General features: G+C 55.8%; 2 protein-coding genes across 6 annotated transcripts; one reads left to right on the forward strand and one right to left on the reverse strand.

Annotated features, from left to right (window-relative positions):
- Positions 1 to 1,573: 1,573 nt before the first annotated feature.
- LOC311445093 (uncharacterized protein) lies at positions 1,574 to 17,215 on the forward strand. The gene is made up of 14 exons (XM_084536802.1): positions 1,574 to 1,769; positions 3,435 to 4,557; positions 7,037 to 7,253; positions 8,469 to 8,626; positions 8,984 to 9,085; positions 9,864 to 10,061; positions 11,664 to 12,223; positions 12,829 to 13,087; positions 13,633 to 13,840; positions 14,727 to 14,869; positions 15,110 to 15,223; positions 15,410 to 15,613; positions 16,030 to 16,123; positions 16,932 to 17,215. Exons 2-14 carry the CDS (start codon positions 3,687 to 3,689, stop codon positions 16,993 to 16,995), a joined length of 3,192 nt encoding a protein of 1,063 aa, XP_084392928.1. The 5' UTR covers positions 1,574 to 1,769; positions 3,435 to 3,686; the 3' UTR covers positions 16,996 to 17,215.
- A 606-nt stretch (positions 17,216 to 17,821) lies between these two features.
- Positions 17,822 to 23,389, reverse strand: LOC311445094 (uncharacterized protein). Of its 5 annotated transcripts, XM_084536807.1 has the most exons (6): positions 23,247 to 23,389; positions 22,705 to 22,822; positions 20,579 to 20,897; positions 19,511 to 20,349; positions 19,226 to 19,401; positions 17,822 to 18,625 (listed from the first exon to the last, which is right to left on the reverse strand). In XM_084536807.1, exons 4-6 carry the CDS (start codon positions 19,893 to 19,895, stop codon positions 18,248 to 18,250), a joined length of 939 nt encoding a protein of 312 aa, XP_084392933.1. In that variant the 5' UTR covers positions 19,896 to 20,349; positions 20,579 to 20,897; positions 22,705 to 22,822; positions 23,247 to 23,389; the 3' UTR covers positions 17,822 to 18,247. The 5 variants fall into 5 exon arrangements, with proteins under 5 accessions (XP_084392933.1, XP_084392929.1, XP_084392931.1 ...); XM_084536803.1 differs by having other exon boundaries at positions 19,511 to 20,897; XM_084536805.1 differs by having other exon boundaries at positions 19,511 to 20,897; positions 22,673 to 22,822.
- Between the last annotated feature and the right edge of the window lie 37 nt (positions 23,390 to 23,426).

Raw genomic sequence — 23,426 nt, forward strand, 5'->3', positions numbered from 1 at the left:
CACTTTCTGAGTGCTCAGACTGGACAAAGCGAACCCTACGCAGAGGCAGGGGGCACTTGGTGTGGGCTGGGACCCGCTGCACGCGAGGCCAGGATCCCGACATCTCAGGATTGTGACATCTCTGTCCAGAAAGAGATGAGTCAGGGCCCCTCGGGTGAGGGTGTTTCCCCTCCCAAACAACTCTCCACCATCCTTTGTGGTTCAGTGATTGCATAAACACAATGTCTCCAAACTGTGATAGTTAAAGTGAACAAAACGTGCTGGGGAGAACACAGGCTTACAGTACAAAAGTGGAGATGTTGGGCAGGTCAGGGACAGCTCTCCCAGCAGAGAGCTCAGCTTGGCTCCCCATCTGTGTGTGACATGCCCCAGCCACTGGTCAGATGTGCAAGACGTGCCAACCACTCTCAGATCTGAGCAGGGCCCACAGAGCAGGAGCTCCGTGCACAGCCACGCGATGTGGGACCCTGCTGCTGCAGCCTGGTCCCCACCCGGGCAGGGGGCAGCCACACAGCCTGCACCAGCAGTGATGGGAAGAGGCTGGGCCTTGGGGCACAGCACCATGCCGCAGACCTCACCAAGTGCACATCATGCCGGCGAGGCTCTGTCTCAGATCGAGCACAGTGCTCAGCCCCAAGCCCCAGTAATTAGCACCATGTGCTCTAAAGTTTATTCAGCACTCAGATGGGAACCGCTCCAGCACCACTTTGGGGACGCTGCCAGTGCGGCAGAATTGGAGGACGCTCGCTCTGTGGCTCGTCTGCTGGTGTGGGCACAGTGCTGGGGCTGCCCTGCGCCCCAAGGAGCCCTGAGGGCAGCACCCTTCCCTGCCTGGCTCAGCCTCTTCCCACAGCTGCAGCTCTGCTGAGGACACAGGCGGAGGCAGCCCTTCTGGCAGAGCTTCCCTCTTGCTGGAGCTCTGGTTTCCAGTTACAGGAGGGAGGAAGACACCAGGCTTATGAGTCACAGAAGCCCACGTTTGGCCCTGCAGCAGGAGCAGGACAGCCCGCTCCCCACAGCCTGCCCAGGGCAGTGCCCTCAGGTCTCTCCCAGTGAGGAGAACCATGGAAGGGGCCTGGGCAGCCCCACAAGGAGGTGTGGGGAAGCAGGTCCTCAAGGTTGGTGGGGAGGAGGAGTTAGGTCGGGCCTGGCCCACGTCAGGGAGTTGGGTCCCAGCACCACATGGAGGTGAGGAGGCAGCGTAATGTCCCCCAGCCAGGGAGCAGCATCAGTGGAGACACAACACTGGGGTGCAATAAGTTGTGGGGGCCACAAGGACCGGTCCCCCTGGGAAAGCTCAGCCTGTGCCACCAGAGCAGGCTGGGCAGGGCCACCCAGCACTGCCACCGAGCCCTCCGGGTGCCAGTTCCTGTGCTGGGAGTGGTGTGAGGAGGGACACCAGTGCTCCGGCAGTGCTGGCTGGGGAGCTCATCCGGGTGGGGAGGCAGGTCCACAACGCCTGCACACCCACCTACCCACCCACCCACCCACCCATCCAGAAGGGCCGGCAAGAGCCACAGAAGGACCTTCTGGGTCGTGTGAGCTTATTTGGGAGACGGAGCCTTGTGGGGGGCTGCCAGCGCCCTGGGGCACGCGTGGCTGACGCTAGGGGTGGGCAGAGCACGGCTCGGCTCGGCAGTGCCCGGCGGGGGCCGGGGCCGTGCCGGGGTCCGAGCCCCCCCCTCCCGGCACCGCTCCCGCCCCGCCCCGCCCCGGTGCGGTCCCGACGGGCGCGGCGGCGGCGGCGGGTCCCGGGGCAGCGAGCGGCGGTGAGTGCCCGGTCCCGGTCCCCATCCCCGTCCCCCGGTCCCCGTCCCCATCCCCATCCAGGTCCCCGTCCCCGGGGCGGCTGCGGGCCGGGGCTGAGCCGGAGCCGTGCCGGGAGGTGGCCGCTCCTGCCCCGCTGCTCGCCCAGCCCCGGCTCCCTCCGTTCCTGCTGTTTTCTCTCCCTTCCCGTGGCTTTCCTCGCGTCTCACCCCCGGAGGGGAGCTCCCCTTTCTTTCTCTGTCCTGTAACTGAAATGGGGACAGAAACATGCAAATAGGGCACCGGCGAGGCTGGGCTGCTGCGGGAGTCGGCGAAGTTTCTTTCGCTTCGGACCCAGCGCTGGGCGGGACCGAGAGGCTGCCGGAGGGGGACGTCAGCAGCGAGTCTGTAGAAGATCCGTGCCTGGATGGGAAAAGAGCGAGGTTTGGTGCCAAGCACCTACCAGGAGAGAGGGCAGCCCTGGGGCCGGTCCCATGGCACGGAGGCACGGGGCACACGTGTTGCTGCTCGGTCTGAGAGCAGGGGAGGCAAAGGGGTGGGGAGGCATGCTGGGGCAGAGCAGCTTAGCATCACCTCTCCATCAGGGTCCTTTATTTTCTGGCTCACATCAGCTTCATTTTTACCATTTCTCCCATTTGTCCTGCGTGTGGCCCAGGTGCCAGCTTTCAGTTAGCACAGCCAGCCCTGCTGGTAGCGACGAGCCGGGCCAGGCTGGCCTGCTGGCTGCTGCCAGCAGCACCAGAGCCGTGCTGCTGTGCTACCACTGCAGCTGGCACTTAGCTAAAAGCACTGCAGGAGTCCACCCACACAGCAGTCACCCCCTTGACTCAGCCACGACGTGAAGGAACGGGAGGGTTCTGTGCACGCCTCACCCGTCAGCCCCAAGGGGATACGGCCCCACAGCCTGCGGAAGAAACCTCGGCGTGTCCAGTCTTGGCTGGCCAGGGGCTGCACAGAGTTTACCTGAACCCCTCAGGTGGTGGCACGAGGGTGTTCATGGAAACCTCTGTAAGCGAGAGGACAAATTTTACTTTCCTTTTTTTCACAAGCATCTTTATTTGTCAGTTTCACACTGCTTATTTTTTAGACCTGGCTTCAGGAATGATTGAGTCGTGCGCTTTCTCACTGAGAAACGCATACAGGGAAATGGTGCTGCAGGTCCTGTGGGGTGCGTTGCTGATCTGTGCATGGTTCCCTCAGCCCTTTGGCTGCATCTGCCGGAGCTGCAGCAGGGCCGAATTGGTTTGGTGGTCAGTGGAGCTGCTCTGCAGTGGACATGATGAGATTCTGCCACGGTCATCTGTCCTCCCCTGCATGGAGAAGATGGTTACTGTCATCTGTAGTGCTGCTTTCTGTTAATTCCCATGGAATAAATTAGGGAAACAACTGTTAATAGAGATACCACACAACATTAAGTGTTCATGCAAATCTCAGAGCTTTGAACACTGAAAATGGCTGGCTGTGTTCCACTGCAACCACTGGTAGGAATCTTGATAAACCTCTAAAGAAACACGGGGAGGAAAAATTAGAGATGTCCACACATACTGGGGCTTTAAGGCCATTAAATTGCACTGTCGTGTTTCTGTGTTTCCTAACTAGTCGTTTTGTTGTTTTTTTTTGTGTGTGTTTTTTTTTTTTCTTTTTTTTTTTTTTCTCTCCCCTTAAAGGAGCTGAGCTGGGAAAACCTTGTTCAAACCATGCCTTTTCCAGTCTGATTTTTGCAAGACTGCTGCTGTGCTTTGCAAACCAGAGCTCCGTAGAGAAGTGCCTCTTCCAGCGCCTCCTCCAGCCAGCAGCCAGGTTGGAGGCCTTGTCTTGCTGTCATACAGCTGCCCAGCAGCAGCAGATTCTTTCTGTGCTGTCAGGACAGGCCTTTGCTCCTCTAGATCGGAACTGAATCAGAAGTCCCAGCTATCGTCATGGGAGATGTCTGTCTGGTTGGATTGATGGTGCTTGTGTACATCTGGTTTCCCAGGGTTGCTGCCCAGAATCTCATAAAAAACCCCAGGGACCAGAACACAGAGCATACCCTCTTGATTAATGAAGTCAATGCTGACACTCCAGGCATGGACACTTCTGAGTTTGTGGAGCTCTATCACACCAGTGGCCGAACGGCCCGTTTGGATGGCTACTATCTGGTTTTCTACAATGGCAATGGAAACCGAGCTTACAGAGTTTTGAACCTTCAGGGCAAGGTTACTAATGGCCAAGGGTTCTTTCTCATTGGGTCCCCTTCTGTGAACCCGGCAATAGTGATTCCTAAGAACACTATCCAGAACGGCCCCGATGCGATCGCTCTGTACTATGGGAAAGGGAACTACAAGGAAGGCATGGATGTCACAAGTAGTGGACTGGTAGATGCCTTGGTCCATAAGACTAGGAAGATGGACAGAGCGGACACTCTGGTCAGTGTACTGACTCCTGGCAGAGATGCTTTTCTGGAGGACTCCACCTTCAGGACCATGGATGAGTCAATAGAGAGGTGCCGCGGGGCAGATTCTCAGTGGATCTTCCAAGTGGCCATGCCTACCCCAGGCACAGACAACCACTGCATCCTGACTTCTCAGCTGAATGCGTCTGCTGTCCTGATCAGCGAGGTCCACATTGCCTCTTCTGCCGAAGATTTTGAGTTCATAGAGCTTCAGGGTCCCCATGCCACCATGCTGAGGGACATCGTTCTGGTGCTGATTGATGGTCGGACCAAAGACATTTATTTCACCATGGACGTTTATGGCAAAACCTCAGCGGATGGGCTGCTTCTGTTTGGTCCAGCACAAAGCAAAGCCCCAGGTAAGCACTGCGCTTTCATGGCTATCTTGGCACTGAGGGAGCCATCAGCCAGGTTTGGGGCTGGAGGATACTGCCTCTTTTTATTGTGGGTTGGCATTCTGATAGATGGGTGAAAACATGAGCTCAGTGCTTAGTGGCAGATAAAAGAGCTAATAGTGCAAATTGAAAAAGAATTGCATAAGGCAAATAAAATATTAGAAATTATTAAGAGGAGAATTAAGAGGAGAAAAATTGAGGTCTTATGACACTGCATAAATTCATTATTTGCTTGCATTTTGTCTTGTGTGGTACAATTTCTTAATCTCATAAGGATATGTTAGGACTGCAGAAATTCAGAGAAGGTCAAGGATGGTCAGTGCTCTGGAAATGTTTCCACAGAAGAAGCAGCTAGGTATGCTAGTGCTCTTCAGCCCAGTAAAGCTTAGGAGTGCCATGGCAGAGGTTTTAGAAGTGGGAGCAGCCTGAAAAAGATGGGCAGGGGTTGATTGATTGCTCTCCCATCTGGTACAAGAACTAAAGGGCATCGGAAGAAGCTAGAAGGTGGTGGTTTTGGGACAAGTGCGTGGAGGCAATGTGCTTCACAACAGGCAGAGCTGCTCAGGCGAGGAACCTTGTGAAAGATGGAAGTTCCCAAGTGCTTAGTGGGAAACCAGGCAGGTTCAGGAGAGAGCCAGTCCTGTAGATTTGCTGAACACACACAGCTGCATCCATCTGAGAAGGTTTCTGAGGTACAGTCAGACAGACAACATTCAGGGGAAGTATCATGTGTGTTCATCATCATCTTCCCCAGATACCTAGGTATGGTCAGGGGTGGGAAGTGAGCTTCTGCTCTGACCCATCCTGGTGTCCTTAGGCACTGCCTGGGAACGTGCTGTGCTACACCAGCACAGACAGAAGGTGCCAGGTCCCTGTGCCAGGGGACACCATCCTGCTGCTGGCCAGCCTGGCTGTGCCACGTCCCCTTCCTCACCCGTGGCTTGAGGCTGCTCCCGGCAGATGCAGGCTCCCCCCAGAAAAGCAGGAGGGCCGTTCTCTCAGTGCATCCTGACCCGTCTGGGTTGTGCTGCCCTTGCTGCTTCCTCCTAGAGCTTCCAGGCCACCAGAGGAGGAGGAAACGTCTCATTATTTTGGGCACTTCAGAGGAAGATGTTGCCAGCTGGAGGCCCTGACTCTGCAGCTGTCTTGTGCAATTCCCTGACTCATGATTCCTGAGTCAGGCTGTGTGTTCATCGCTCACAAACCCGGTTCCCATCTGTAATTCATGAAGTACCCAGAACTGCTGTTTTGCAGTCAGCAGACGGGATGCTCAACAAAGTCGAGCAAAGCTCACAGGATGGGGGAAGCTGAAGTGCTCTCCACTGAGGTTTATTGTTTATTGGCAGCTCTCCATTGCATGTCACACCAATGGGCTAAGCCCCAAATAATCCCGAGCAGAAGAGCCCGTTCTCTGTGTGGGCTCTACTCTGCCCACCAGAAAAGCTGCTTTGCTTCTCCCTGGGGGCTGCCAGCAGCTGGTAGGCTTGGGGGGCTCCAAGGGATGCAAGGGCACAGCCAGCTGCAGGCTGAGCAGGACATTTCTGGGGATGGCGTTTGACTGTTCCTTGGGGCTTCCTCAGGTCAGGAAGGAGGCTGGAGATGCACTTTGGCCTTTTTTTTTTTTTTTTCAGACAGGGGCCTGGGGGAGCAACCGCTTGTCCTTGCCTCTCTGCCCTGAGCTCTCAGTGCAAGGGGAAGCTTGGACATGGAAATGTCAGCAGTGCTGACAAGGAGAGCAGAAATGCTGCTGCTTACTGTGCTCAGCAACTCCCGCTGTGTGCTAGGGAAATAGCTGGGGAAATAGGGAACAGTACGTACAAGGAAGGAAATGGGGAAAGTCCTCCAAATTTCAGCTTCAATGCTGTCTGCTGGTATCCTGGACCCTTGCTGTGAATAAGTTTGTGTATGTGAGTGTGTGTGTTTGTAAAAACAAAACAAGGACAATTAGTGAAACACTATATTTTTTTAAAAATATTTTTCTGTACTACCAGAGCAATTGCTACCTTAATGCTTAGTTCATTTTGCAGATGTCTTTCGGAATTAAAAAACAACTTTACTGTAAGCAACGTCACATCTGTACTTGTTTTCCCATTCCCCTTCTTATGCATGGACCAGCTTTTCTGTTCTGCGCCAGAGCAGCAGAATGGGAGCTGCTCACATTTCCTCCTCCAGACCACGAATCTGGCCACCAACAGGGAAATTCAGGCTGTAAGGATGTGGGAAATGTTAGCGAGCAGGAAGAGGAGGCTGTGGGTGCCCAGCCTGCACTGATCAGCCCACCCCAGATATTTTCTAAGTTACTGCAGCTGAAGTGATGCTGTTTTCCTGCTCCAGAGGAATTGCTCATGTGTGGCTCGTGGCGCATCCCTCACATCTGCTTTATGGGGTGTCACTCCCTTACGGCTTACATGGTGTCATTGTTCCTTTCCTTGGTGGTGTGCAGTGGACTTGCCGTTCCCGGAGAACTCTACTCACCCTGTCCTCAGGGATGGCCCCAATGCCGTTGCCCTCTACAGAGGCAACACCAGCAGCTTTGCCCTGGGGAAGGTGCTGCCGGCGGCTGGCCTGCTGGATGCCTTCGTGTACACGAACAGCGAGGGAGCGAGCCCTGAGCTGCTGGAGGCCCTGACGCTGGGCAGACCTGCCCTAGAGAGCATACGGTGAGATGGGTGGGGAGGAGGGTTCGCTGTGCAGTGGTCCTTCCTCCTAGGGTTCTCCTTGCCCCGTGTCCCCAGCCCTCCACAGAGCAGCGCAAGCTGCGAGGAGATCGAGGCTGCCTTGGGGAGGTCGGGGGTGGCGGGCGCGTACGTCCCCAGGTGGGTTGTGACTGCTCTGTGACAAAATGGCTCACTGCAAGCAGAGCCCTTGTGCAGGGAGTGCTGGTGGCATCTCGGGTCTCGTCCTGTCCCAGCTGGGGCTGCAGGTTAGAGGCATCCCCACCCAGCCGCTGGAGAGGGCAGGGCTGGAAGATGAGTGCCACCTCCAGACCAGTCCTGTCCTCCTACCAAGTCCTGCCCCGTCAAAGTGGGGAGGCGTCCCCCTCGGCAGACCTGGCACTGCAGAATAAAGTATCTGGGGAGAAATCCTATGACCAAATCATTACTGTTTATTATTTTATTGTTTTATTAATTTATTATTTTATCTTTTTATTAATTTATTATTTATAAAACTCTACTGGTTAATATCATAGATTTTCCAATACCACTTTCAAAAAGAAAAGGTTTTCCTTAGCTTTAGGATGGAATTTCAGGTCAAAATGAGGATGAGGGAGGGACTTTGGTATCTCTGGTAGTGATGATTCTCATCTGGCCCAGGTGGAAATCCCTGCTCTGCTTCACCCAGACCAAGGCTGGAGGCTGGGCTACTCTTCATTTTAATTGAGCCACTTTCTTTTTTTCTGTTTTTTGAAGAGCATAGATTTTTCCCCAGTGAAGGTTAAAGGGAACATTAGTAACCTCAGACTTCTGTGGGACACGAGTACTGTTTCCTTTATATATGAGGCATATGCTGCTAACTGGTGAAAGAGAGGACAGAGTGGGTGAAGGGCAGTGAAGCAGGTTGAAGAGCAGAGGCGGTGAGGTGCCACTCACATGAAATTGCATGGGTAGGAGCAAGCAGTAATAAAAATCATTTGGGCAAGCTCTTGTCTGTGCTTTTGCTCTTGGACTCCTTTTTCATCAAGCTCTTGGGCTCCTTTTTCAGATAAGGAGGTACTGTTGAGGGTGGGATGTCTCTCCAGACCCTGTGAAGGAAGAAGACTTTAAGTGCCTGGTTTCGCCCTATGGTGCAGGCAGATGTGAGTGGAGGGTGAAAAGCACTCATGTCTCTGGCTGACAGGTTGTGTTTTATCTCACGTACATGTCTGTTTCTTTCAGGCACCAGCTGGGAAATGTGTCCATGAGCCGGTGCAACTGCTGCTCTGTGACCCGGGACTCCTTGTCCTATGTCCTCAGCCAGCCTACTCCTGGCAAGTTCAACGATTGCCCCAGCAAACGCTTCAGCCAGACGGTCTCCTTCTGCCTTCTTGTAGCAGGTGGGTATCAGACGCCTCTGCTCCTCTGGGTGGACCACCTAAGGACAAGAGCATGTGCTCAAAGCCGGAGCCGTCAGGACATCCCCCTAGGGTTGTGCTGGGGTATGTGCAGATACACCAAAGGAAATACAACCAGGACATCTGACTTTTCTCTGCAGTATTGTTCTTCGTGGCCGTGGGCTGAATTTGGGCTGAATTTCCCCAGTCTTCATTCTCGTACACAACTGCTCTGGGTGCAGTGGAGCCATTTGGGCCCTCAGAGTGATGAGCAGGAGCTGAGTTGCACCATCCCAGAATGAGCTGGAACTGTGAATGAGGTTGGAGCGGCTAGGTAACGGTAGGATTTTTGTTTCCTAGATTGCCAGGAGTGGCTCTCAAAGTCAGAAGAAATCCTGACGACTTTTGTCCAGGCCTTTGACCGATCCTGCAGCTGTGGAGTTTCTCCTGCCTACTTCAAAGGTGAGGTGGTCAGGAGTGGGGCAGCCCGGGGACTGCCAGAGGCTAATGCCCATCAACTTCTGATTTTCAGCCCTTGGTTCCCTACTAAATTGCATCCTCCTGGCTTGGATCCCAGCTAATCTAGACTTGGTGCTGATCATGAAAGCATTGCATGTTAGACTTAGCATGGTGGCGTTCTGCAGTGTGCTCCCATCTGCAGCTCTGCCAGCTAGTGCACATCAGTGCTCATTTGCAGACCACCAGTTATTTTGTCCTTGAGCATTTGCTGTCAGACAGATGTGGCAACAGGGCTGATGTCTCAACTGAGTTTGTTGCCTAGCTGGCTTTGTGATCCATATAAATTAAACCAAGTTTTGGCAGAAATGCAAGCAGACTTACTGGTCTGTGTTGTTCTTCTGATGTCCCTGCTAGGTTAGTATGCAAGTGTGATGAGCACATGCAGATACATGAAGAGAAGAGCCATGACTTTATAGCATGCATTGTCAGAGATAATATGTTCAGCTCAAGATGTTTAGAAGCCCCAAAGTGATTGTTCCATCTGCTGTTGGGGCTGCAAGGCTTCTGAAGGGATGAGGATGTACCTGGGTGGGCTGCGTGACCTGGCATGGGAAACGATCTGCAGGGCTCACAGCGTTGCACTGACAGCACACCCAAACCCTTCCCCTGCATCAGTCTGACCAGGAGGGAGACGAGCTGCTGAGCTCTGTGTCCTTTCCAGGAGAAAGTGCATTTTCAGAGGGGTGATGGCACTGAAGCAGTTCTCTTCTTGCCTCTGCAGATTCAGAGGTGGCCTGTCAGGACCTGGGGCTTCTGTTCACCACCCTGCTCACTGCAAAGTCAGAAGACCAGCTGAGCAGCCTGCTGCTAGCCTTCAACACCTTCCTGGAGAGCCCCAGGGTTGTGAGTTTTGACAGAAGGAATATCACAGCAGAAAGCTCCTGCTTCAAGGATATTAATGTGCCAGACTTACCTCCAGGTACCGGTCATCATTCATGTATGTTGAGGGACGCCGTGTTTGAGGGTGGGCGTGTGGATCTAGCTCCCCAGAGCAGGGAGGTGTGCCTCCCTGCATTTCCCTATCTGACAAAGATCCCCTCCATTTCTGTCTCATCCAGCTGCTACGTGTTGCTCATTGTCATATTAAATGGCATGGATGAGGGTATTGAGTGAACCCTCAGTGAGTTTGCAAATACACCAAGCCGAGTGGTGCAGCTGGTACACCAGAAGGAAGGGATGGCATCCAAAAGGACCTGGTCAGGCTGAAGAAGTGGGCCCATGTGAACCTAATGAGGTTCAACAAGGCCAAGAGCAGGGTGCTGCACCTGGGTGGGGGCAATCCCAGCTGTGAGCACAGACTGGGAGAAGAGCTCACTGAGAGCAGCCCTGTGGAGAGAGACTTAGGGATTCTGATGGACAAAAAGCTCACCATGAGCCAGCAGTGCATGCATGCAACCCAGAAGGTGAACTGCATTCTGGGCTGCATCAACAGAGGGGTGGGCAGCAGGGGTGGGAGGGGATTGTGCCCCTCTGCTCTGCACTTGTGAGGCCCCACTTGGGGTCCTGCATCCAGGTCTGGGGCCCCCAGCACAAGAAGGATGTGGGGCTGTCAGAGTGAGTGCAGAGGAGGGCTACGAAGATGATCAGAGGGCTGGAGCACCTCTCCTATGGGGACAGGCTGAGAGAGCTGGGGCTGTTCAGCCTGGAGAAGAGAAGGCTCTGGGGAGACATCACTGCAGCCTTCCAGTACTTAAAGGGGGCTTATATAAAGGATGGAGAAGGACTCTTTAATTGGGTAGATAATGATAGGACAAGGGGGAATGCTCTTAAACTAAAAGAGGACAGATTTAGACTAATCATTAAGAGGAAGTTCTCCACTGTAAGGATAGTGAGGCACTGCAAGAGGTTTCCCAGAGCAGCTGTGGATGCCCCATCCCTGCAGGTGTTCGAGGCCAGGCTGGATGGGGCCTTGGCCAAACTGATCTAGTGGGTGGCATCCCTGCCATGGCAGGGGGTTGGAGTTAGATGATCTTTAAGGTCCCTTCTGACCCCAGCCATTCTGGGATTCTATGATCTGGAATAAAAGCAAACTGTTATTAGAGCTATTAGGCAGAGTATTGCCAGGACATTTGTAAGGGGTCTGGAGCACACAGATTTAAAAAAAAAAAAATTAAAAAGTTGGGTTATGGTCAAAAAGATATTCAGCCCCTTTATTTTACTGGTGTTCGTATGCAGACAAGCTGTGAGGAGCCATAGAGGGAGTTTCTTTACTCTCCCGTGTTTCCTCTGGGTGCAGGGACACCTCTACAAGCTGGGGCTGCGTGTGAGGGGCAGCTCCCATCGCCAGCAGGGCATGGGGCTCACGGAAGGCATGGCACAGCCCGGCTCCCTGTGGGTGCTGCAGAGGCCCATGGGGATCTCTGTGTATTGTTGCAAGAGGAGGAATGTGTGTGTTGGGGTGCTGGGCCGGCACCCCCAGTCTTCTGCTGAATTTGGTTACACCCCAGCAGAACTGTGCAAAGCTATTCTTTGCCCAGGGTGCTGTACCTGGCCCACGTTCATGACATTTCTGCTTTCCAAGGTGTCCCATCACAGGTTCCAGAGAGGACTCGAGAGCCCTCTAGGCAAGTGGGTGAGCTGCTCATCAATGAGGTGAACCCAGACAACCCAGGGGGAGGAGAGGACGCAGAGTACATAGAGCTCTTCTACACTGGACGGACTCACTTTGACCTCCAGAGATACTGGTTGGTCCTCTACAATGGCAGAAACAGCCGGGCCTACCGGGTGCTGGACCTCTCCGGACACCACACGGACGAGCTGGGTTATTTCCTGGTGGGGAGCAGCACCGTGCACCCAGCACCCATGGTCAGGCTGCCCCCCAACACCATCCAGAACGGGGCCGACGCTGTGGCTCTTTACTACAGCAACAGCACCCTCTACACGGTGAACATGGCTGTGACCGCTGAGGGGCTGGTGGATGCTGTGGTGTACACATCCCGAGCGGATGAGAAGGCAGAGAAGTTGCTCGAAGTGCTGGTACCGGGGCAGAGCATCCTTTACGAAAATGATTCTCACAGCACTGAGGATGAGTCCCTGAGCCGCTGCCACGGTCTGAGTGCAAGACTCCAGAGCAGCTTCCAGGTGGGTTGGCGGCAGATGTCTGTACTCCAGCTATAGCCACTGGGAAAGAACTAGTTGTGTTTCGTTATGGCCTTGATTCGGGAAAGCGAGGAGTTCTGGTGACACGGTAGCACAGCACTTCACATCCCTGAAACTCAGCTTCCCGTGGGCCAGCGTGTGAAGGACCTGCCTCAACCACTGCTGTGATTGATTTGTGTTAATTTGTCCCGACTGTTCTTCCTGTTTTTAAGTGTTTAGCTTTAGATAGCTCCCCTGAGGGAACGCTGGCAGAGTATGTACACTTCTCCTCTTTCCCTGCTGATGTCCTCTGGGATCAGGCCGGCACAGAATGCTCGGGTCAAGAAACAAGGCAATGAAAGAAGCAGAAGAGGTCTGCTGGCAGCAGGGAGGTGCTGAGTGGGCTCTGTGGTCACATTCAAAGGGATGTTTGCAGTGCGAGCGGACCCCACATGGTGCTGGCAGGGATGGGACCCCTGGAGCAGCTGGGGGGAGGCAGAACCGCCGCATCCCTGTCGGGCCTTACCCCTGTGGGGGATATGTACAAGCAGTAGGGATGTGAGCAGTGGGATCAGCGGCCATGGCAGCGGCTTTGTGTCTCCCCATAGGTGACGGCAATGACACCACTCGGGGAAAACTCCTGTGGCAGCCCCCACGTGCCATCGCTGCCTGCTGTCCGCATCAGCGAGCTGGGGCTGGCAGGTGGTGGGGCTGGCGGCTTTGTGGAGCTGCAGGGGCCGCCAGGGACCAGCCTAGATGGCCTCAGCCTGGTCATCTTCACCAGCCAGGAGGGTGCCGCTCATGGCAGCGTCCCGCTGGGCGGCAACCTCAGCGCCTCAGGCCTGCTGCTGCTGGGCGGCAGGAATGGTGAGACGGGGCTGGGGGGAAATCACTCATCCTCTGATGGTCTGTTACTTCTGTTTTTTCTCCCTCAGCCATTCTGTTACATGTTTTTCAGTGTTTGTTCCTCCACTGGGGCTCTGGCAAGCGGGGAAGGTGGGAGGGCTGGGTGCTGGGACTGGGGGCCTTGGGGGATGCAGGTCCACTGGGGCTGGTTGAGCCTGCACCCTCTGCTGCTGCTATCTCCCACTGGCCCTGCCACAGCATTGCCTTGGCACATCTGTCTTGTTTTTTGTTGTTGTTGGTTTTGTTTGCTTGGTTTTGTCTGTGTGTGTTTTGTTCACCTTAAACTCTGGCTGGCCTGCATGCAGAGAGCTCTACGTCTCAGAGGAACCTTGGGCTTTTCAGAAATAGGCCTTCACAGCTGGCAGGCCCTTCTCTCAGCTGTGCTTTGCCCCACTCACCATCACTATTTTGTCTCACGTTTCTATCCTTGGAGCTCTCTCCAACCTATCTCTAGATAGGTTTACCTATCTAGATGTTCACCCTGTGTATTCTCCTGGCATTTCCAGATGGGACAAAATTGATGTTTGAGAACATTGCTGCTACCGAAGGCTCTAGCGCTATAGCTCTGTACAGCACCAGCGTGATTTCTAGTGGCATGAAGGCAACGTCAGAGAACCTGGTGGATGCCCTGGTGTATACATGTGGGCCAAGCATGGTGGGAGGCCGCTTGGATGTCCTCGGCCCATTGTACACTGTGCCCTGCAAGGATGACAGGTGAGGCCACTTCTCTGGAAAACATCTCCGGGTTCTTGGTGCCGAGAGCCTCGGTTGGCACATCACTGAGCTTGCTGCCTTGTCCTGTGTCCTGTGTGGCTGCGTGTATTCACCAGCCTTGTGAGGGAAAACGGAGAGGTGGGGAGCACATCACAATGGAAAACGCTTCCTCTCCTTTGGTGTGGGGAATTGAACTTTGTTACTCCACTGCTTGCTTAACTTGCTTCTCCCAAGGGATGTAAATGGCATTGCATGAAGGAGTGCAGCCTTTACAAATAGCAAGTGTATACACTTCTTTGACAAACTTTTCCTTTGATTTATTTATTTATTTTTAAATCCCAGTGAGCAGAACAAAACAAAACCTGGCATCCCTTTCACTCCAACACGGCATTTGCTTAACAACAAATGGGGTTGAGCCTTTCTCTTGGTGGGAGTGCCAGCAGAGTTTCTCCTGTCCACAAGGTCACCTCTTTTAGCTAAATCTGTCATCCTCATGTCCTCTGCCTCGCTCTCCTACCTCATTGATGGAGGCTCTAAGTTTGCAGCCTGCCCCCGTGAGCACGTGTGCACAGAGCCACAACCGTATGGGTCCTATTTACCCAGGAAGCAGAGATCTCCAGCTTCTGGCTAGCTTAAGCACGCACTGAAATACCTTCACCAGAAACCAGTCACATCAAATGGGTTTGCTGTGGCCAAGCTCAGGTCTGACGGGGTCAGCTGGACCTGTCTCTGTGACAGCCCTGCAAAGGTTGATGTCAGCTCCAGCAAACTGTTCGTCATCTCCAGCAGTGTCAGGCATGGGGGCATGGGGTGGGATTTGTGGATGAAGCCTCGAAGAGAGGTGTAAGAGGCACTGCTGAGCTCACATTACTCTTCTGGGGGACAGGCCTGTGTCCCTGAGTCGCTGCCCCTCCGGTGATGCCAGCGCAGAGCTACAGTTTGCCATCTCAGAGCCTACCCCTGGTGTGCAGAACAGCTGTCCGCAGGATGCCTTTGCCGTGGGTCTGGACTTGTGCTTCCTGACACCCAGTAAGCAGGGCTGTGTGCCCCTCCGCCCCCCTTATCCCTCAGGGCACCCCCCGCCTCCCGTATCCCCCAGGATGGGCACCCTGCTCCCTTCCCTGGTGTGTTGATGCGATGGAAAGCACATCACTGTCCCAAGCAGGCAGCCTTGCTTGCAGTTTCGGTGTGCGGAGCGCAGTTGGGAGGCAATCACCAGGCCTGAGCTGCATCCAGGCAATTGCTTCTCCACTTCTCCTCGTCCCTTAGACTGCTCTGCCTGGACCATGCACCACAGAAGGACACTTGAAAGCTTTAGGAGGGTCTTGTTGAGCTCCCTGGAGGAGGAGTGCTCCTGTGGCGTCTCTGAGCTCTACCTGCAAGGTCAGTGCCCTGCTCCATCTGCCTGGTTTGCAGTGCCCCCCCCCTTGCCCACGCTGCTGCCTCCAGGCAGGGAGAGTTGTGTCCCTGCCCCGCCGGAGTGGCCAGGAGGTCTCATCGCCGGGGGGCAGTCCCTTCTGCAGCAGAAGGGCTCCCCCCTGCTCAAGGTGTGCTGCTGCTTCTCCACAGGGCTGAACCTGACGTGTGTGAACTCCGTGGTGAAGGTCTCGGGCCGGGTGCGTGCTCGGCTGCCAGTGCAGCAGCAGTCCATTGAGAGCTGGCGCCAGGGCCTCCTGACCAGCCCCCACCCCTTCTCCGTGGATGGAAGAGTGCTGAAAACCAGCCCTGAGTGCATCGCCCCCAGAAGCACACCAGCGTCATCACAGAGCAGTTGTGAGTTGGGAGCAAAGCTGTGCACGGGGACCTCCATCCAGCACCACCAGCGGGGCTGAGGCTGGGCTCAGACATCTGGTGCTGCTGCTTACACAAAGCTGTCTTGTGAAGCTGAGGGGTCGTTAGACGAAGCATAATGATGGCTGGCTTCCCCTGGTGCAAGGGGCAATGGGGTAGCCACCCTGCCATGTCCATGACCCTGCAAGTTCAGCTGCCACATCCCCTGGCAAGGCCGGGGCAGCCCTGTGCTGCTGGGCGCAGAGCAGAAGCCCTAAAGCCAGCTGCTCGAAGCTGACTGAGGCAGGAGCAGGAGCACTGCAGAGTGTTTGCAGGGGGGCTGGGGGGACGTGATGGGGCTGGAGCTGGCTGGGCAGGGTCCTGACTGCAGTGCCCCATCTCTGCCTTCACACCCTCAGCCTTTCTGCGCAGCTGGGAGATCGCCCTGTTGGTCGTGGGAGCTCTGCTGCTCGTGCTCTTGCTGGTTGGCCTGGTGTTGCACTTCATCAAAAGGTAGGAAATGGTCATTAAGGTTAAGATAATAATTGATAAAGCCATGGGTGACACCAGGTGTGTCACTGAGCACGGTGTAAAGCCCATCGGCCTCGCTTACAACATGTTGTGGGGGAGAGCAAATTGCTGAAGGCTTGTGCACGAGGGGCAGCGAGGGGAAGAGCTGCTCCTTTGAGCAGACCGGGAAGTTACGGGTGGTTTAGCATAACCTGGAAACAGCTTCCATAGTATAGCACAGCACCATTTTAAACAATTACTTGGTGGCCCTGGTGTTATTAGCGGGTAGACGGCTGCTTAACACTTGAGTGGTCAAAAACAGTGTTGGTGGGTGTGTTATTTAGCCAGTTTAGGCAATTTATTTTGGTGAATATTCTGTGATCTTTTATCGTTGGCTAGGATGTTGCTGGGCAAGTGTTGGAAGTTTGGAAAGTTCTTGAAACACACTTGGAGAATAGAAAAAAACTCTGTGTATTTTATAAAGGAATGTAAAAAATACTTTAAGACAGGCTTAAGGAATCTCTCGGAAAACAGTGTGGTTTAAAGTTGATCTACATGTGCCAGGTGATGGTAGGTGTTCTGCCCTGTTTTTCCCCAAAATGCTAAAAGACACCTTAGTAAACTCTGTGCCTGCTGAAGGCTGGTCATCCAGCCTCTTTATTTTAAGTGCAAAGCTGAGACGCAGCTTTAGTATCACTGGGTGAGTTCCTGGCACCAGGACACAGAAGGAGGGATGGCATTGTCATTCCCTGCCTCCTGCAAAAGAGCAGAGCAACTCATTTTGCCTTTTACTTTGTCCATTGCTTTTCAGACATCCCCAAAACTACACCAACATTGAAATGAACGACTGCAGGGAGATGGCAGCAGACTTCTAATGCTCCCAGGCACAGCTGCAGTGGCAGAACCACCTCCACCACCAGGGCTGGACTTGTGTATGCAGGCGGCAGAGCGGCTGTTCTGCTCCCTCTTCCTCCACAGTTGCTGCAAGGAGCTGTGTACGTATACGTGGGTGTATACACAGACACACACATCTTTCTGTACATGTGTCTATATAGAGAGTTTGGATGAGTTTGGAGAAACAGGCTGGTGAACGACTTTGTGCTGACTGTGGTGTAACCAGAAAGAAAGAAGTCTCCTTGGCTGACACACACCCCTGCTGCAGCCCAAGTCCTGCAGCCTCCCTTAAGGCCCTGTTACCCAGCCAAGGGATGTTCTCAGCATTGTGCCTCTGAAACCTCTCTGCTCCCGCAGCTCTGTACTGCCAGCAGCCTGCTGTAGGAGAGCCCTTGCTGCTGGGGGACCAAAGCCAAGAGTTCATCCTTCTCACTCACAGAAAAAAGGGTCAGAGGAGAGGGGAGTACACAGCTCCCCCCAGGACACAGAGCATACAGAACCCACACCCACAAGAGCAGTGGGCAGAAGCCGGGGGCAGTGACAGACTCCAGACACGCTGAGAATCTGGGGGGTGAGGGGCTGGCCTGGGTAGAAGCTGCTCAGTTTAAAGAGTCAGCTTCCTACACAAGTGTGATTTATCCCTAGCGGTGTGGTAGCTGATGCCAGGCCCCTGGTGATGTCCCTGTGTGTGGAGAGGTGGGCCCACCTCACGGTGCTCTGCTGGCTGTGCCCAAGCCAGGTCCAGCCCAGCTGCTAACAGGGTGAGGGGGAGATAAGATGAAGAATAAGATCCCACGCTTTCTCCACTATGTTTCTCAACCGTAGCATTTTACTGAACAAGCCCCTGCAGGGGGAGTGTTCCTATGATTGTCACAACACTGACCCTCCTGAGAGGAAGCCTCACCTCGAGAACACCACCCTGCTATGTTCCTCCCAGCTGCATCTTCTCCTTGCAGCTCACGCGAGCTGCTACAGTCCGTGGATGGACTGGGCAGCTCCAGGACCTGCCAGGATGGGCAGCACGGGAGAAGCAAGCTTCCCCTTCCTTCTTGTGCCCAGCAACCCCTTTCAGTCAACAAGAGGCAGAGGAGTAGGGAAGCAGCAATGACCTCTGCTGGACACCCCACGTGGCCCTCAGGCAGCTGCCACAGCCTCTGAAGGCTTCAGGACCTCATCCTCTGGCAGTGCTGGCCTGCCCTGCGGACAGGGCAGCCCCGATAGAGCACCTTGGGGTCAGATGAGCTCCATCTTGAACTGGCTGAAGTTTGGCACGGTGGGCGAGGGCTCAGCCACGCTGCTGAAGGGGACGCAGGGCTGGTTGGCTGGCACGGCGCCGTGGCTCACGGTGGAGCTCAGCTGCTGCAGCATCAGCAGCATCTCCTGCTGGAGTCGCTGCTGGTGCTCCTGCTGGTGCTCCAGGCGGCACTGCCTCTCCAGCACCGCGTGCAGTGCCTGGCTCAGCTTCTGGATCTCTGCGTGTACAGCGTCCAGCTTCTCGGCAGTGGTGGGGGAACCAGGAGCAGGGGGAAGCACTGCTTCGCCCCAAGCAAGGTGTTGATTTCCAGGGCTCGTGGGGTTCAGTGGGGTGGTCTGTGTGCTGGCATCTTTGACCTAGAATAGCAGGAGGCAGGAGAGGAGTGGAGGTGAAAGATCATTAACTGCTCCTTCAGTGAGGATAAGCAAGAGAAGGATTTATTCTGTGCTTCATGTGCAAGGCAGAAGGGAACAACCTTTGGACTGCAGTGTTCTCTGACCTGCTCTTCCTCCCTGCCCCATCCCTGTGCCCCTGCTCAGTGGGCACGTGCATTTTTCTACCTGCTGCCAACTGGGCTGCCCGTGCTCATGCCAGGCATGTTTGCTCTGCAGGGATGGAAGTAGCGTACCTGGGGTGTCCCCTCCCAGCTTGTAGACCAGTCACATTTGCTGCACCAGAGCAGATATGGAAAGGTGAGGGCTGCAAATAGAAGATGCAGCAGGGAGGGACACAACAGGGAGATGGAAAGATGCAAAGGCTCAGCCTGACTCAGGGCTGTGCTTTGTACCCAGGATACCTGGTGCTAGTGTCTTGAGATCCCCACAGCCACCAGGAAAGCTGCTCTGCCCGTGGGAGCCACATGTGCACCGTGAGGGGCAGGACAGACCCTGCCCATGCAAGATATGGGCCTGAAGCAGCTGGGCCCTCCCACCCCGATGTGCCACCCAGCACCCTACCTTGTTCTGCAGGAGGAGAGCCCTGTCCACGATCTTCTTTGCCACCAGGGCTGGGTTCTTGGCAGGGGGCATGACGAGCTGCCCTTGGACAGGCAGCGGCTGCGTGGGGGCATGTGGGGTCCCTGGTGTTTGGCAGCTCCCTGGAGCTGGGAGGGCACCCGTGGAACCGCTGTCACCTGCAAGGGACAGAAGAAAAATGCCTCGAAAGGAGACTCTGTCCCCAAACCTTCTGGGGGAGAACAGGGAGCCTGCGCCAGGGCAGGCCTGGATGGGGCCCAGCCTTACCCTTCCCAGGAGGCAGTCCCACAGGCAGGGCCCCCCCCGGCTGCCTGCTGCCCTGGCAGGACGAGGCCACGCTGACGATCTGGGTGCCCTCCTTGCCATCCTGGCCGCCAGCAAGAGCCCCGCTGGGCAATGTGGGGGGCCGAGGGCCTGGAGACTGGGGCAGCTCAGCCTCGTGCCCCTGCAGGGGGGGCCAGGGCTGCTCTCCGCCCCAGCCACCTGCTGCTGGCCCCAGCTCCACACTCTTCCTCTTGAGGAAGAGATACACGGCCTGTGGTGTCACTCGGATGTTGTCCAGCTCCAGCACCTTCTTGATTTTGCGGAAACTCAGCCCAGCCCTGCGCAGCTCCACGATCCTTCTCTTGGCGTGGTCATCCAAGCGGCCCATCGCTGCTGGTGCCTACATCCCTGCCGTCCTGGCCAGCCAGTGGCACCTCTCAGCCCCACGGCACGAAGTGGAGCTGATGGGGGGGACACGGTGGCACTGCATCCACTGCTCGGGCTCTGCTAGCACTCTGCTGCCAGGCTGGTGGCCCTGGGGCCACACTGCGCCAGCCCCAGCCACAAGCAGCGATGCAGGTCCCAGCCAAAGAGCAGGAAGGAGATGGCTCTTCTGCCTGGGGGTGACCAGGGCTGGCCCAGCAGCCTGTCCCTTGCTCACATAGGACCCCTCAGAGCAGAGGGTCCAACCTGACACCCCAGTCCCACAAGGGCACAGAGGATGACGCGGGGCTCAGCTTCACCCAATATCATCAATGCATCAGCGAGGGGCAGGGCAGAGAGCAGGACCAGAGCAGGTTCAGGAAGGCACGCGTCCCTTCTGGCAGAGACGAGCCGCGTTGCTGGAGGACAAGGCAGGGGAACAAAGAGAAGGGGAACTCCAAATCCACTCAAAAAGCCATTTCTGGCCCCACTACCAGTCTCTGTAGTTACAGACCCCTCAGAGGACCACACGGCGCTGGGACAAGCAGCTGGCTGGGACAACTGGACTCCCTCAAGGCAGGTGAAGCCGCAGCTGCCTGGGCAGCTCCCGTTGCGGTGCCACACAGAGGCTGCTCCCCAGCCACTCACTTGTGCAGTGCTGCAATCTCCCAGCGGTGGCAAGTCCACTGTGCCTGGGCCTCAGCAGCTCATGGCTGCACAGCTGTGCTGTGGATGTGTCCCAGTTCCCAGCTGGCATCCCCAGAAGCAGCTCAGCTCTGTGGGGAGCTGGGTGCAAGCGCCGGCCAGCAGCAGGTCACGGTACGAGGCTGGCAGGTCCCCACTGGAGCCTCGCTCCTGCTTGGTGGCTGGGGAAGTTGTGGCGAGCAGGATCCAGGGCGCTGACGCTTGTGGCGTGGAAACTGTCAGTGCCTCAGAAATCAGGTCTGTAGGTGCCGCTGTCCTGTACCTTTGAAAGAAGTGAAAGCAAACGTTTATGCACCATCGTAAAGAAGGTCCAGGTATGCGTGTATGAGTGCACATCCCCTCCCTGATGTGCACAGCTGGGTGAGGGAACAGCGGGGGGGGACACGGCCATGTGCTGCGTGTATGTGGGTGGGTGTAGTTGGGACTGCACTGCAGGTACAGCCCCCACAATCACACCTACATGGGGTAAACCTGTAAGTCCAGAAGCACATCACAGCTGCGTGTGTGTGCCTACTGTCACAGTGGATGGGTTTTCCCTTTCCTTTCAGCTTCCTAACTCTGCAGGCATTCATTGGAAAAATCAGTGCTGCATCCGCTGCCTCACAGACACACTTTGGGGGTTCACTTCCCCAAAACAAACAGCTCCCAAGAATTCCCACAGGACAGCACAATGCTCTCCAGATCAGCAGTGTCTGACAGGGACCACATCAAGCAGTCACTGTCAAGCAGATGAGAGCCAGAAATCTTTTCCAAACCTTGCTTCCCTCAGTACACATTGGTCTCAAAGAAAGACATTGCGTTTCGCCAGCCCAAATGGCAGAGACTCTTGCAGATCACTCACAGAAAGGCACAGGGAGAAAGAAAAGGAGCTGCTTGTTTCGATGCAGCAGTTGTGCCCCTTTGCGTTTTACTTCCTCCATGGCAAAAGAGAGGCATTAACCAGGAGACACAGACTGCACTTTGATCCCAAACTATTTGTATCTAAAGGCCACCCCACACCCCACTAGGGATGTGAGAGGGACCTCACAGATAAGAGCTCCGCATGTGGCTCAGGCCTGGCTCCACCTCTAGCTAAGCCTTCATTTGCTTAGATCCCCTCTGAACATGGAGTTTTCCTGCACTAAATGTTCTTCCCATTTCCACGGGTGAGCCCATCGTCTGATCCCCACTCTGCAGAGGGGATTTGCTGCAGGAGCTGGATCCTGTGTCACGCAGGCAGCTTACACAGCACAGCACAGAGACCTTTACACTCCCCTGGCATGCCAAACGTTTGTTACTTTCCAGTAACAGGTGGGAAGGAGGAGCAGGGGGGAGGAAAAATGCAAGGGAAAGACCCAGGAAGACTTCAAGGAGTTTACCAGAGCTGTGGTTTTGCATTGGCAATGGACCTTGCTTTAATTCTCAGGGCCAGCCCAGGGTCCTCTGAAGGTCCCTAAGTTGCACAGGAGAAGCCAGTTCAAGCCGAGACTTGGCAGGGGCAGGGGCAGGGGCAGGGGCAGAGGCAGGCAGACCAGCAGTGATTCATGGCAGCGCAATCACCCGAGCTGTGCTCCCACACCAACACTCCTACCCCAGTTCCAGGTGTCTTTTACATCTTTTCATTTCAGTGGGTATCAGGAAAACGGAAATGTCCCATCCCCTACAGGAACTCCCTGGAGCAATCTCACCAGGGCCGACCCTTGGTTATTTCCCAAACAAGCATCTCCGCAGAGGCAGTTTCCATGCACAGCACAGGCAGCACCGCAGCCCCCAGCTGGGACCCGCACTTGCCCCCACCCACCCGAGGACCTCACCACTCCCAGGACATCTTTGCCCATGTGAGCAGCTGCGTTTGCTGTTGGGCAGCCAGGCCTGCTGAAGGGACTTGGCTTCAGCCTGCCAGTTTAGGCACCTGTCCAAATTTCACCCTGGCCACCCTTTCCTCAGGTGCTGCTGAACACTCGCAGTGCCTGAAGTTGGCATTAGCCATAACCAGAAAAGCTCCTTTAACCAGGAAATGCTGGGAATGCTATTCCGTAACCACACACAGCAACTCACAGCAACAAGAGGACCAGAGCCTCCCTCCTCACCGTGCTTACTCCTTCAGCTCTCCTGCTCTCCGCCCCGAACGCATTACGTGCCAAACGCAATAACCTCACGAGAGAAGGGGAACGAAGGCACCACGTCACGGCTGAGCGAATGCAAGACCTGGGGAGGAAGAAGGGTGTGAGTGCGGGTGAACCACATCTCCCACCACCTGACCGTGGCCCCGGGGGCAAGGTGCAGGCTTCTCCTCTTCTCCTCCTGGCCCAGCCCGGGTGCAGCCCCAGCAGAGGGGCACTGCCTCCTCCTCACCCCCTCGGGGCCCTGCTGCCACCTGCCCGCCAGCGGGGCTGCTGCCTGCTTCTGCCCTGGGTTCTGTGCAAACCCACTTTGGGACCCCGAGGTTTCAGCCCTGGGGAGATGCAAGCACAGCGGCTGCCACCATTCACGCTGGGAAGAATCAGGGCAGGCTCAGACCCAGCAGGGGCTCAAGCAGATGGCAGAGTGCTGGAAAAAACAAACCGCCCCCGACCCCTCCGCCCGCCCCACGCCCAGGGCAGCCCCCGGCCCCCCGGCCCCGCGCCCGCACCTCGGGGGCTGAGGGGCGGCAGCCGCGGCCTCCCGGAGCCGGGGGCGGCTCGCGGGGCCCCCGCCGCTCCCCGGGCTCCGGCCCGCCCGGGCTGCGAGGGAGGAGCCCGCCCGTAACCCTTTCGGGGAGCCGGGGCCGGGCCGGGGGAGCCGGGGCCGGGCCGAGGGGGGTCGTGCCGGG

Source organism: Aythya ferina, assembly GCF_964211825.1.
Source record: "Aythya ferina genome assembly, chromosome: 15".
NCBI classification, from domain to species: domain Eukaryota; kingdom Metazoa; phylum Chordata; class Aves; order Anseriformes; family Anatidae; genus Aythya; species Aythya ferina.

Excerpts from the sequence above, each read along its gene's own strand:
- LOC311445093 (XM_084536802.1), top strand. The coding sequence starts at position 3,687 with ATGGGAGATGTCTGTCTGGTTGGATTGATGGTGCTTGTGTACATCTGG. Across the intron at positions 9,086-9,863 it reads TTCTCCTGCCTACTTCAAAG|ATTCAGAGGTGGCCTGTCAG; the intron begins GTGAGGTGGTCA and ends TTGCCTCTGCAG. Across the intron at positions 15,224-15,409 it reads CTCTGAGCTCTACCTGCAAG|GGCTGAACCTGACGTGTGTG; the intron begins GTCAGTGCCCTG and ends GCTTCTCCACAG.
- LOC311445094 (XM_084536806.1), bottom strand. The coding sequence starts at position 19,895 with ATGGGCCGCTTGGATGACCACGCCAAGAGAAGGATCGTGGAGCTGCGC. Across the intron at positions 19,402-19,510 it reads GGGACTGCCTCCTGGGAAGG|GTGACAGCGGTTCCACGGGT; the intron begins GTAAGGCTGGGC and ends TGTCCCTTGCAG. Across the intron at positions 18,626-19,225 it reads CTCTCCTCCTGCAGAACAAG|GTCAAAGATGCCAGCACACA; the intron begins GTAGGGTGCTGG and ends CTGCTATTCTAG.